This window comes from Mixophyes fleayi, chromosome 9 (assembly GCF_038048845.1).
Source record: "Mixophyes fleayi isolate aMixFle1 chromosome 9, aMixFle1.hap1, whole genome shotgun sequence".
Taxonomy (NCBI): Eukaryota; Metazoa; Chordata; class Amphibia; order Anura; family Limnodynastidae; genus Mixophyes; species Mixophyes fleayi.
This window is the reverse complement of record NC_134410.1, coordinates 71,682,604-71,697,478: the sequence shown is the minus strand read 5'-3', so window position 1 is coordinate 71,697,478 and position 14,875 is coordinate 71,682,604. Positions and strand designations below refer to the sequence as shown.

Here is a 14,875-nt window from a genome sequence, read left to right as displayed (position 1 = left end):
GTGACCCTAAGTATTCACAGAGTAGTATGGTAAACACACTAGATTCAAAGAAAGTGTATAGACCCATATAGAATACTCATCAGGCCAATCAATGGCGCGAACACCCACATAGCTAGTAACATAACCCTAATTAGTAAATAACATTGAGAGCTCATTGGCACAGCAGTCTATGTTTTGTAAAATCCTCAATCCAAATCCCGGGATGCCTAAACGAATCACATGATCCACTCCAGACTCTTAAGCGTAACATAGAATTCTATCCAAGTCTTACAACAACTTCAAAATATAATAATTAACCATTCAAAAAAACAGAGTATAAAGCTTTGTATGACCTAATACACACAATATTGCGTATACAGATAAATTTTGACCGACTTAGATGAAACATAATGCATATTAAAGCATATATAATGTTAGCCTATATGTGCAAATACAGATGGAAATCGATATGGGCCTACTGCACCTAGTAGGTCTCCCATCCAAGTACTGACCACATTCACCCCTGCTTAGCTTCCCAGATTGGACAAGATTAAGTTTATTCGGAGTGAAGTAACTTAATACATAAGACATGAACTTATATGGTATAATGATTAAATTACGTCCAATTTTAAAAAAATATATATACTATAGACAAATAAGATCTAGCTGAATAATTCCAAGATAATGCACGGCTGGGAAAAAGGGAAAGTCAGTCTAAAAACCATTTTAATTCAAAGTCGGCGTTAAGGCTATTTGGTAGTAATGTATTAAAATCGTAAATACTTTTAATTTCTGCCTTCGACAGCCTTTTTTCTAGGTCGTTGCATTTCCAATTTGCCGTAACGCATTTGATACAACAAAAAGATTTAATGGAATCTATGCTACATTGATGTCTTTCCCTACAATGTGCAGATACAGAATTATTTAGATTTCCCTTTTTGATATTGCAAATATGTTCACTAATCCGTACCTTTAAAGGACGGCTTGTCTTTCCAATGTACTGTTTGTTACATATACATTCCAACTAATAAATTACATTTTTTGAATGACAAGTAATGAAGTCGTCAATAGAATATTTCTGTCCATTTACCGTTGATGTATAATCAGTAAGCTTAGATTGATTGCTTTTCATCATGCTGCATGGTAGACAAGTTTCACACCTGTGGAAACCTTTCGTATTGATAGAATAAGGTTCCTTGCAGTTAGGGGGAGAACTACGTACTATTTTATCCTTTAAATTGGGTGCCCTTCTATAAATAAAACCTGGTTTGGCTGGTAATATATTCTTCAAAATGGGATCCCCCATAAGAACTTTCCAATGCTTTTTAAAAACATTTTCATATCTCCTATGATTCTTATTGTATTGTGTGATAAAAGACAGGTTGCTTTTATCCGACCCCTTTTCTAAACGTTTCTTTGATTCAATGAGTTCAGATCTATTAATCTGACTAACCTTCTTATGGGCTACCTCAATAGATTCTTTAGAGTATCCCTTCTGTAAGAACCTTGTTTTCAATGTGAATATCTGTTCTTCACATACGATTTCTTCCATACAATTTCTTTTAATATGGATAAATTGTCCCACTGGGACATTTTCTAACCAATTATGGTGATGGTGACTATCTCTATTGATGTAGGAATTGCTTTGAGTCGGTTTGGTATAAGTGTTTGTACATAGCAGACCATCCTTAATATAGAAGGTGAGATCCAAAAATTGAATGCATGTTTGTTTGATGTTAAATGTTAATAGAATATTATAGCTATTCTGATTTAGATGATTACAGAAAAGATCTAGTGTTGCAGTATCTCCCTTCCATATGAAGATAATGTCGTCAATATATCTATACCATGACACCAGGATTCTTCCTCCCATATGCTCATGAAGATATTAGCATAGCAGGGTGCGAACCTTGTGCCCATCGCTGTACCAACTAGTTGTATAAAAAAATAATTCTCGAAATAGAAGAAATTGTTCTTCAAAATAAATCCAATGCCCTCAATGATAAAGTCAAGGAGATCTTGAGGAGTTTGGCTTTTTCTCCAACACAATCTTAATGGCCTCTAATCCTAACCGAATCCTGCCGTAATCGGTGCATTGAGTGTTTTATTTTATTATTTATTCTGTCTTCATAGAATTCATTGACTGTTTTTTATGTTTTGGTTTTATATTTTAATCATGTTGAATATATAATTATACTTCCTCTGAACCACGCCTCTGATTGGCCATTTGGAGTATAAGGATTCACGTCAGACTTACGGATCAGACATTACCTTGACAAAGACCCAAGCATTCGGGTCGAAACGCTTTGGTTAACTGGATCATTTATCAAGTAGTTCCTGCCATGAGATGAGGAGAAGGTCCACTTAATGTAACCCGGGACTTTAACATCTTATATGCCGACCTCTACACATTTTTCTGGTAGGAGTGAACTTGCTTTCCTCATATGAGGATTTTAAACTGCTTTTATTTTTTTTCTATTAAATTGTTGAAGGTATTATGCCAGATATTGGCGTTGTTCTTCTTGTTTTTTTCTACATATCCATGCTATATGGTAATTCTGAGAAGATATCGTGATACATATGACTTCTGTTGATGCTTTAGTAAAACACTGTTTTAGGCTTTAGAAGTAAGTACACTGTTTTAGGCTTTAGAAGTAAGTACAGCCTAAGGGGCGTGAGCTCCACAAATTTTAATAATACTTGTGCACCGCAAATCACGTGGTTATATACCGTTATTTATTGGATTTATATCCTCAAGGTGATGGTATATCAAAGCGGTTATATAATTGTTTAGATTTACCACACATGTGATTTTTCTCTTTTCTTTTTATGATCACCGCCTGGCGCCGCATGGAGAAATATTATTGAAAGAGTTTGTGATAAAGACAATTTTGAATCCGTGAGAGACTCTATACCATAGAAGGGCTTGATTATCTTTTTATTAAGAACTTTTGATGTGTGCCTTTTGTATGTGCTTTATTAAAATGTTCTACCTAAAATTAGTAAACATGTGAATTAGTGTACAAGGTTATATCTGCAAATTAACACTAAAAAAAAAAGCTGTAAGATGACTATTCGTTATCCTTATATTCTGATTGGTCTGTGAATGTATTTTTGTTTGTTTTATAAGTAATAAATCCGGTTGATCAACAAATATTTTTATAGCAAAAGTCTAATTAACTGGTTGACTGAGTAGATTCACTAGGTTGTCCCTAGTAGATACATGTGAAGGACCTATAACTTTCTTTCTATCCTAGCATATTAATATCTATGGTACATAACTCATTTTTACATAGTTGTCCTGTCCCCATGAACTCTAGCTAGATGTAAGTACACATTCTATATGCATAACAAATTTTGCGAAGCTGTAAATTAATAGCACAAAAAGACTGTTATATCTACCTCTCAAGTTCGCTTAATTTATAGAGATGTACACTGACCCCTGTGTTTTGGTTTTGGTTTTGGATCTGGATTAACTTCGTGTTTTGGTTTCGGCAAAACCACCCTCGCGTGTTTTGGTTTTGGATACCTATTTTTTTCTAAAATCCCTATTTTTTTTAAAAAAAATCACATAATTTGGCTCTTTTTTGTTCCTACATTATTGTTAACCTCAATATCATTAATATCCAGTCAATTTTTGTCAAGTGACAAGAACACCTGCTACCCCTCCTGTTTCTGTGTGAGCAATGGAGCTGGATCTCCTGGGGAGGGAGGTACTTATGGAATCCAAACAACGCAACGGTGATGTTTTGTCTCAATTCAGATCCAAGGACACGCAAAAGTACTGAGCTGGCTCGCGAGTCTACTCAGATTCCCTAGGTTCGGGTGGCTTGGGTTTTCAGAACACCGAACCTGAGCATCTCTATTAATTTATTTCTCTAATGGACTGACAAAATTTGATCAATAATTTAGGAGTAAATTTGAGGAAGGTCAGTGGGGTATAGAAAATAGCCTATCTACTGTTTTTCACTCTGAATGTAAAATATTATTTATCTGTTTCATTTGGTGCTTTTTTGCCCACTGTCACAAACTTAGCTGCTCCACACTCCTGTACTGCTGATTTTCTCTGCCTGTGTGTAGAGGTTGTTCCTCGCTACCGCCAGTGTACCAGTCCTAAGCTAACTGACCTGCTTTCAGATTTCCATTTCTCTCCACTGTGTTACGCCTAGTGGCTGATCAGAGGGCTGTGACCTGCGTGTTCCCGGCCGCAAAAGTCCATCCTGCCTTCCGGCGGTTCTTGGTGAAGACCAGGGGACCTGTTAGACTCCACGCCTCTTTCACCAGCGCTAACCAGGCTAACACATGTATCCTTCACCCCAGAGCTCTCTTCCTGAGACAATCGTTATACCCCTTAACTATCTACTTTATTTCTCAGTTGCATGACTTTTATGTAACAGAACTAGATGCTGTGCAGTGTTACAAGTAATAAAGTCAATAACTGTAGTTTTGCACCAGTCAGAAAGGTGGTTTATGTGGCCTATAGTATAACTTTAATGATGCAAATTCTTTATGCTCTTATTAGAAATACTAATATCAGCGAGTTTGTCAGGACCAGGAATATAATCAAACTTCTAGAAACTGCATCTTTTTGAAGCAATATAAAAAGGAAAAGCAAGTTTAGAAATGTGCTTATGTGGATTAATGTACTGAAAAAATTAATTTGTGCACAAGCTTACAAACAATCTAATGTATCTTGCTAACAGTGCTCAGAAACATTTTCAGGCCCAATGAAAATATAATTTTTGGCACATTGGAAGCAATATTTTACGTTATTCAGCTTAAGAAATGGGTATTGAACCATGTTTCCTGCTCCACAAATAAGGGCCACAATTATAAAGTGGTTGCATTCCCCAAAATAGAGTTAACCATAATACTTGTAAACATGGGAGGGCTGGCAAGTTTTGACCTTGGAGGTAAACATTCGCAAGCAAGGGCAAGCTGGGGCGGGGGGCAGTGGGGCCGCTCCGCCTGACCCCTGTTAGGGCCGCCCACCCCGTGAATGCACTTTTTATTATATTTCTCTGCGCAAAACATGCAAACACGCGATGCGGCCGCGTCAGCGCACAGGCGGCCGCATCACATGACAGACAATGCAGCCGCGTGATTGATGACGCGACCGCATCGCCTGTCATGTGATGCGGCCGCCTGTGCGCCCCCTGGGCTGAGATTCGCCAGCCCGCATCTGTTCGCAAGTGGTTCAGGATTTTCTACTAGTGTGACACAATGGAAAAACTAGTGTGACAAAAACTCTGCGGGCATTGGTGTGATTTTATGTAGCCAATAAAATATATGAAAAATTGTTACATCAAAGATCTATAATCAAATAGAACCATCTAACTACTATTCAATGCACTTACTTTTCTAGAGGATTTTATAGAGTAAGATTGCCCTCCTAGTGGCTCACATACAAATACAGAGAGCATTAAAGTGATCTCTATGCAATACACAGAGTATTCTAGTGATCACTACACAATACAAATAAAATCTTAAAGATCAGTACATAATACAGAGAGCATTTTTAGGACTTCAATACAATACACAGAGCACCTTAAAAAAATAATATACAACAGAGGGAGCATTGTAGTGACCTCTACAAAATACTAACAGCATCACAGTGACTTCTATACAATACTGAGAACATACTCATGGGTAATAGTGAAAACACAGTGCATACTAGTTACTGCTAGTCATTGCCATGATTGTCTTGAAGAGCACTATAAATGGAGACCCCCAGATATCTGATGGCTTTATAATGCAGACCACCCCAAATCGCTGGTGACTTTAAAGTGAAGAAAACATAAATACTATGGCCTTGTGATACACTCCCCAGACCTATGATGGCTTTACTATATAGCCCCGGATCTCTGGTGGATTTACAAAGCAGCTCACCCATCGTGTGCTGGCTTTAGTACACAGACCCCAGATCTCTGGTTGTTTTATAAAGGAGTCCCCATTTTCTATTGGTGATAAAACGCAGAACCCATATTTCTGTTCACTGAAATAAATAAGTTATCCATCCTGTGGTCCCAAGTTTGACAGCTTCATGCACTCTGATAGGTGGATAGTACAAGTGATTCACCAATCAGAGTGTGAAGGCTTCCCACCATTCTAAATTAGTGAATGGGTAGTGCCAACCACCAATAAACGCTATGAGCCTTCTACTGGGTGCAACACAGGCCTGTAACTGTGTGGCTGTATATGCTACTGCTTCTTGAGATGCTTCCGACTCAGTATATGGTCGTACGTATACCATTTTTACATGCGTTTGACTTTAGAATCTTTTTAAACACATATGCATCAAACTCATCATCAGCCCCATAGTGTAGCTAATGTAACCAATATGTCTAAAAGCAATAAATACAAATAGTAGTACACACTATTACAATTTTACCCACAATGTTGCAAATTTTACTGTAATTCTAATCAACAATGTGATCAATAAGACTGACTTTCTGGTTTCTAGATCTAGTGAGTGCCTGAACTGACTGAAATTGGTATAAGGTTACTTTACACATTGAAGAAAATTGACTGCTTTCTTGCAATTGTTATTCTGTGTAAAAGTTACTATGTTGACTCATCGTCCATATTGTACGAGGCAGTAATATTACAAAAAATGCCTAGGGCTAGATTTACTAAACTGCGGGTTTGAAAAAGTGGAGATGTTGCCTATGGCAACCAATCAGATTCAAACTTTCATTTATGTAGTGCATTCTACAACATGACAGCTAGAATCTGATTGGTTGCTATAGGCAACATCTCCACTTTTTCAAACCTGTAGTTTAGTAAATATACCCTCTAGACTTCAAAACGCCAGTAGGCAGCTTGCTATGAATAGACACATCATATTTTATTTTGTATTTATTATTAATTTAAATTGAAAAAAAAAGTTTCCCTGGGAACAAAAAAAAATGGCTTTGAATAGAAATTCTCCTTCAATAAACCACAAATGAATGTCACACAAAAGCAGAAAAATTGCAGATGCACATAAAAATGCTATATTTACATTCACAGATAAAACATATGCGCTAATCTAGCAGTGGATTGTTTAATTTGGGTTCTCAGTTGCTTGCACATCAATTAGAGTTTAATTTTAGTACAAGTTTCTTCCATTATTACAGTGGTTTATGTAGAGCTGCATACCAATTAGTGCAAAGCTTAAAGTTTATTTTTTAGTTTTATCTCCTGACAAACATTTAATCACATGGTATTGACTTATAGGTAGTGGAAGTCGGTAAGGATATTCTGCCACAATACAGAATTACGTTTTTAATTTTAGAAAGCCGAAATATTATTGGGAAAAGAAGACGGATAATCATGGATGAGAGAGCCTGTGTCTAGTGCAGGAGAAATAAATGACATCTAGTAAAATAGAATCAAATTCCCGATAAAAGAAGGCTTTTATCTGACATCAATTTTCTACTTGCTGCCTGTTACTTTTTATAAGATATTCAAGGGTTTAGAGGTTTAACTTAACAGGAGAGAAGCACTCAGAATGGGATTAACATTAATACTATCTATGGAAGACAATAGCACACAACCATGCATAGAAGCGAGTGGCATTATAGCCCTCATTATCACTCCTGCAAATTCTGAGCTGTATCTGTAAACCTTCTAGCTTATTCGCAATAACAGTTTAGCAAAATTCAATTGTAAAAAGTATTAGTAGTGAGGAAGCTTCAAGAACAGGGGAGGGCTGGCAAATTGTAGCCCAGGGGACAAGACTTGACTCAGCAGCCTATTAGGAACATTTTAAAGGAAAAAAAATGCAGGTGTCCCAGTAACCCAGCCCAAGGTACCCAGCCCGCTATGGGACTGGCCCAGGGGGCAGGTGCCCCCTTCCCCCCAGCCCAGCCTGCCCCTGATCATAAGACCAACATTTTTTGACTTCATAAAATAACCAACCATCAAACCAGCACAAAACATTACTAAGGATTATGATCTCAAAGACAGATCAACATTCAACAACATATTGATATTGTATTATAATGTAAAAACAAATGTTAAGATTAAAAACCAACATTAACAAAATACACGTACTCTGTGCTGCAGTCTTTTAGGGTCTAATTGATGTTGAACACATTGAGGGTTACTTGATAACATGGCTCACCAGCTCCAGACATTTTCCACATTATTTTGTGATAAATAAAACAGAGATCATGAAAAAATATAAGCACACATTTAACACCAAAATAATACCTTGGACTTTTTATTGTTCATTAAACTATAGTGTACATAACAGCCCCATTGCAAATATTCAACTTATTTTAAGACTAACATATTACCCCAATTGGTAGCAGGAATCCATACTGGTATTTTGACACACACACATTTGAAGACGGACTATTGACTGAAAAATATAAAACCTTCAAGAATGTTCATGATGGACTGAATAGGTGGAAGGGAAGAGCTAGATCAGACATTATATGCATCGTCCAATGATCATTTTGAGCACATGGTAAACACTCAACACAGGAAAATATGTATCTCAGAGCAAAGGAACACATCAAAACATCCATTTGTATCAACCCTCAGATGTACTGATCAATGTTGTGCTTATGCAACAGAGGTTTCTCCAATATCTGTTACATCTTTGCTAAAAAGAGCCTGCTGCCTTAGTGAAGTATATTCTGTAAAAATCCTTAGTGTGTACACTGCTCATAATGAATACATGTATGGAAGCACATTATTATTGGTGACACGGAATGTTTAGAATTACTTTCAACCCTAAATGACAGCTGATGAGTTTTTTCCCATATAAAAACACAATTATATCCCTTTCACCAAAAGCTGGCAAAGACCATATAAATTCTTCATGTTCATTCATGTTTACATGCAACAGGCAAAGCTACCGATTCCCTTAGCTATAAATATTTATCATATCTGCTGTATGTATACATGAAATTAATACATACAATGTGTTAGTCATCCAATATAAACACAGGTCGGGAATTTCATTAACACCCTGTTGCTTTAACTAGATGATTGGGAGTCAACATGTGGTAGACGATGAGAGATCTCCTTATACATTAGTTGTATTAGTTATAATTAGGACATTTGATAATATGAAGCTCCTCATGAGTATCAACAATTATCCCTTACCCCTAAATTTAACTAATAATCTAATGTATGCTGTTAAACTCATCCTACACATGCGATTCCTCTATACTAAATTCTAAACATGGATTCCACATGCCCTGAAATGTTTGTTATGCTTTATTTATGATCTCATAAGCACAATTTATGTTTGCTTAAATTCTTGAAATTTGAAATGGACTAAAATATTGGCCTCTGAAGTAGAAAGCACAGGTGCGTGACCTTGATGAAGTCATACTCTCCACAGGGCACTTTAGAGTCTCCATTTTATCTGGCTGTGCTTTCTGCTATATACAAAGTGCACATGGATGAACTGTGTAAACAATACCATCCAGATTATCAGAGCAAAATGGAAAAAGACTGTTAGGTGTTATTTTGATAAAACATGATTTCTAGTCATTTATGCAACTGTATAAGAAAGTTTCATGCAGGCCAATTGTGCGCCTTTTAAGCTACAACCTACTTCTCTGCCTCTAAGCAGCGGACTGATACAATGAAAAGTGTTCCACTTATAGAATTATGATACTGCAACTGGAATACTATATATAGTAGGTTACTGTATAATCCTGGCAAGGCATCCAACAGCTAACTAAAATACATAAGTAGCATGTTTACATTCAGCTGCTATTTAATTTTATTTTCATATGTATTTATTATGTATTTATTATCTTTTACTAACAGAGCACCGAAAATGTCTGTAGTGTTGTACATTAGTTGGAGAAATACATATACATTAATTTTTGCATCAGCATCTTTAATAATGTAGCATTAGTCACAAATAAATTGTGTTAACAAATAGAAGACATTGTAATGTACACAATATATTACATGAACTTATGTATTTGTTATATAAAACCAAAACAGAGCTAAGAGTGTACTAAGATGAAGAAGAGGACGTTCAGAAGAGCTTACAATTTAATATAGTTCAGAAACAAGTAATAATAATATATCTGGATTATCTATTATTTGCAATGTGCGTCTATAAGTCATTTATATGAAATATTTTAGATGCATATTCTAGTGAGGAGCTAGATCGCCCAACCACTTGTATTCTAAACACTGAAAATATTTAGAAGTATTAATCTGCTCTGTAAAGGTTTCATTAATAAGTAATGCCATAGAACTTACCTGTAGCTGCGAAGAGCAGAGGAGCGAGAGACAGCAGGAAAAGCATCCTTGTGTCCCTGTGTGAGCTGCCAGAGACTGAACTCCCAGATTGTAGGGAATGAGAGAAAGGAAGGAGGAGGTGTGGTGAGGCTCCAAGCAATCCCCTTTCCAACACTCACAATACACAAAAGGGAAATATTGCTCTACAGCGCAGCACCTGTGTCTTTCAGCAACTGGAGTTACCACTACATATCTTAATCACTATTGATGAATCTGTACTCAGCACTTTACTGATGGAAGGTTGTAGATAAAGGGTAAAACTAAGTTAGCCTGTAGAATTGATGTAAAAATAAAGGGATGGAATTGAATTCCTGGATGTTTTTAAAGCACATCATTTTTTTTCAATAATGTGTTCTTGAAACAAATCTTGTTTTTGTTATTGATAAATGACATTAACAGAATCAATAGTAGGTATTATTTATTAATAAACAGTACTTACAATACATAAAGTATGTATAAATAAACAGTGCATAAAGTACGTAAATAGAGATACAATACATAAATGGATGGTTCCAATTTTGGTCATTTAAAGAATGCAGGGACTTTCCATAACTTACAATCAACCAGGGCCCCAAACAGACTGGAATTTGGTCAAAACCTCAGTGTCCAGCCATGTAGCACACAAATATCAACTTTAAATTTCAGTGTACAAATAAGCTATCAAGTATTTGTGTGCTACACGAAAAAACAGGCAGTATTTAACTTATGTGCAAAACAGAATAATAATTTGCACCCCTTGCATTGAAACATGGTTTTGTCCAGGAGACTGAAATAAGAAGTTTCTCAAGTTAAGATCCTTAATGAATCAGGCCCCTAGTGATTTACAGGTCTAATCACCAAATCTATTACACTAAAAAACAATCAATGTATCAACAGTTTTCTAAAAATTTAAATAAATAACCAGATTGCAAAATCACTCTAATGACTGCTTTCTCAGTGCTATGTCTAGAGCAAGAAGAATCTATGACATATTGTTTTATTAAATCAATCTGAAAATCGCTAAAAGCATTTTCACTTTTATGCATGTACAGGATTTTAACTATACATTTTAAATGCCCATTTGTTTCAATAGTTTTTCCAACATATGTGCTACATGTAGAAATCACATTGAAAGGAATGGACCTATGAACCTGAATAGGAAAAGCTTCTACAATATATAAATAGAGCAGGATACACCTCCACAATAGAAATACAAGACAGGTCAGGACACAGGAACAATCAGAAAATGAACCAGCAGTCTCCAGTACTTGAGAATGACTTATGTAGTACTGGAGATTGCTAAACAGGGGCAAATGCAGGATTACTAGAGTGAGGTTCCCATGCCTCTCCAAGTACTAGGGTGTGGCTATCAATTTAGATAGTGCTAGGCCTCTCTAAAACCCTTCCCATGCTCTTCTCATACATGGGCACATGAGTGCACTACTGTTAGGTGATAGTGTGAAGCGGGACATACCTCTCTCAACTGTTCTTGCAGTCAGAACAATCATCATCATCTATTTAGCGCCACTGATTCCGCAGTCACATCAGTCCCTGCCCCAATAGGACTTACAGTCTAAATTCCCTAACACAGATACACTAGGGACAATTATCACATACATTTTTATCACATGCTCCACAAACACGATACGGAAACTTGCTTGTCTTCTTCCCTTCAGCAGGCTCTGAAAGCGTACGGAGAAGGAAAGGGTTACTAACAAACTAAGCTATCTAAAAAGGCTTTAAGAAAGCAACCGTAAAAAAGGGTTTACCTAGAACTGATGCTCTTTGGTTTTTCCTGGGTTTGGTTCAGGCTCCATAGTGTAGTAATCCTCCTTAAAACTACAGTTCCTGCAGAGAGATTCCCATTGTTGTAAATAGCTTTCTTGCCTGCCAGCATAGAGCATGACCTGGAAGTGAAATCATATAAATCGCCAGAGCAGAGGAGGAAGGTTGAATCTCTGACCACATGTATGCTACTTTGAAGTAGCAACTAGTATGTCCAGAAAGCCACCCCGCCCCTGCTCGCACTCCAGGAGATGCATTGTGGGGACCATACTGGCTCCCAAGAACAGGGAATGTCTGGACTAAGCAGGAAAGTCACCCTAAATTGGGACAGCCCCACCAAAATCAGAACAGTTGGTAGACTGTCCTGCCCTCTCCTACTTGTTCTTGTAGTTTCCACTACCTGCTGGTGTATTTTGCGCTCAATTGCTCTGCCTGGATACTGAAATATTGGGACTCTGTTTGGAAAAAGTTAAGGTACATGAAATATGGAAAGCCAAGAAATGAGTGAACATTCTAGGCCTCCCCACCTCAAAATGCAATCAATCGCACCCATGTTTAATAAAATAGGCCTCCATCCCTGCAAACAGTCCCAGCATTAAACGAATGGCATTTACATTTTATATTTAGACCTATTTCCCCCCAACTAGCCTCAACATTAAATTAATAGTATTAACAATAACTAAGAAAATCATATCGGGGTGAGCCATTTTTATAAGACATTTCTGAGTTTTTCCAATAGATTGACACTGGTATGTTTCTTAGTGAAGCCAGACAGAGAGTAGCTTGCCTGTGAGTGACCTGGAATAGTGCTAGCACTACTATGCTGAAAGGATGAGAAGGATGATGGTGCTACAGTTAGTACTGTTGCTGCTGAAGGCAATATGCCTGCCCAGTGGGCTTTCATGGTTATATAGACTTTTGTTTGACCAGTACTAAATTTTTGTTGGAATTTGGTAGTGTGGACACATGATCTTAACTAATCTGCTAAAGCCCGAAGCATTGATGGTGGAAATTGGACACACATCCAATGCTAACATAGCTGTCATGACTTTAATGATCCACTGTGCATCAGGATGCTGGCTCTCATATTTGGTTCCTCCTGAAAATGATTGTTTCATATATAATTGTTGTTTAAAACTATGCTTAGTCTTCTTGGCCCAATCTGTATAGAAGTTTTACCCTCAGCAAGAGCAAACCCTATCACAAAATGATTTTTCTTGGAAGTTATGGATTGCAATAGGGGAATCAGATTGCATTTGCAAATTGGTTAGTAGATTATGCACTAATGAGGAGGTTGAAGATCAGGCGCGGGCTGGCAAGATGCAGCCCGGGGGGCGCACAGGCGGCCGCATCACATGACACATGATGCGTCTGCGTCATCAATAACGTGGCCGCATCGCGTGTCATGTGACACGCCCACCTGTGCGCTGAGGCAGCCGCATCGCGTGTCATGTGATGCGGCCGCCGGTACTAATTAGGTTATACTGCAGCCGGGGGGGTAGGAGGGGGAGCTGGGAGGCCGGCCCTAACAATGGATAAACTGAGCGGCCCGGGGGACGGATGCCCCCCTGCCCCCCGGGCCAGCTCGCCCCTGTTGAAGATGAAGGTGTTGACGGTGAAGATTGCATGAGGTATCTATATATTCTGCTGGTAGCTGATGCTGGACTGCTTGCTACTACACATGATTGTCCTGCTTTTGATAAATTACTTGAATGAACTCACTGCAAATAATGTGTAACAGCCCTTTCCAGGCTCCTCTAGGAGTTGGTGTAGGATTTCCTCTCACCTCTCTTATTCAGAAGTAATGAATCCACCCAAATCTTGACACATGGCTTCTTTTCTTGGGAGTGTCAAGGACCACAAACACCAAGGAAAGACTTGAGAGACATAGTAACATAGTAACATAGTTGATGAGGTTGAAAAAAGACACCAGTCCATCAAGTTCAACCTATTTTGGATCTCCTGCGATCCTGCACTTATATTTGAAATTAATCCAGAGTAAGCAACCGCCAATCTGTTTCGATTTTGAAAATCCCCCCAGACTCAATATTGCAATCCAATTTTTACCCTATATCCACTACTATCCTTTATTTTAAATTAACGGTCGTATCCCTGGATACACCTTTCCACTAAACATTTGTCTAACCCTTTCTTAAACATATCTATTGAATCTGCCATCACAACCTTCCCTGGCAATGAATTCCATATCTTGACTGCCCTTACTGTAAAGAACCCCTTCCTTTGCTGGTTGTGAAATTTCCTCTCCTCTAACCTTAGGGGATGACCACGTGTCCTGTGTATGGTCCTTGGGGTAAAAAGTTCCCATGAAAGCTCTCCGTATTGACCCCTAATGTATTTGTACATAGTAATCATATCTCCCCTTAGACGCCTCTTTTCTAAAGTAAACATGCCTATACTGGCTAACCTTTCCTCATAACCTAATGACTCCATACAGTTTATCAATTTTGTCGCCCTTCTCTGAACCCTTTCTAGTTCCAAATTATCTTTTTTATAGAGTGGTGCCCAGAACTGTACTGCATAGTCAAGATAAGGTCTTACCAATGATTTATACAGTGGCAAAATTACACTGTCTTCCCTTGCATCTATGCCCCTTTTTATGCATGCCAATACTTTGTTTGCCCTTGCAGCTGCTGCTTGACATTGAGCACTATTGCTAAGTCTACTGTCTACGAGCACTCCCAAATCCTTTTCCATTATAGATTCTCCTAAATTAATTCCATTTAATTTATAGATTGCGTTCTTGTTTTTGATCCCTGAATGCATAACCTTACATTTATCTGTGTTAAACCTCATATTCCATTTGGCCGCCCAATCCTCCAGTTTATTTAAGTCCCTCTGTAGAGAAGCTAAA

The 14,875-nt window shown here is 37.7% G+C and overlaps 1 protein-coding gene across 1 annotated transcript in view; it reads right to left on the bottom strand.

Annotated features, from left to right (window-relative positions):
- LOC142100749 (relaxin receptor 1-like) overlaps positions 1-10,275 on the bottom strand; it is a 356,003-nt gene extending 345,728 nt beyond the window's left edge. Inside the window, exon 1 of the mRNA XM_075184528.1 lies at positions 10,201-10,275. Within this exon, the coding sequence (XP_075040629.1) occupies positions 10,201-10,246 (46 nt within the window). The 5' untranslated portion in view covers positions 10,247-10,275. The remainder of the gene's footprint in view (positions 1-10,200) is intronic.
- Positions 10,276-14,875: the final 4,600 nt, after the last annotated feature.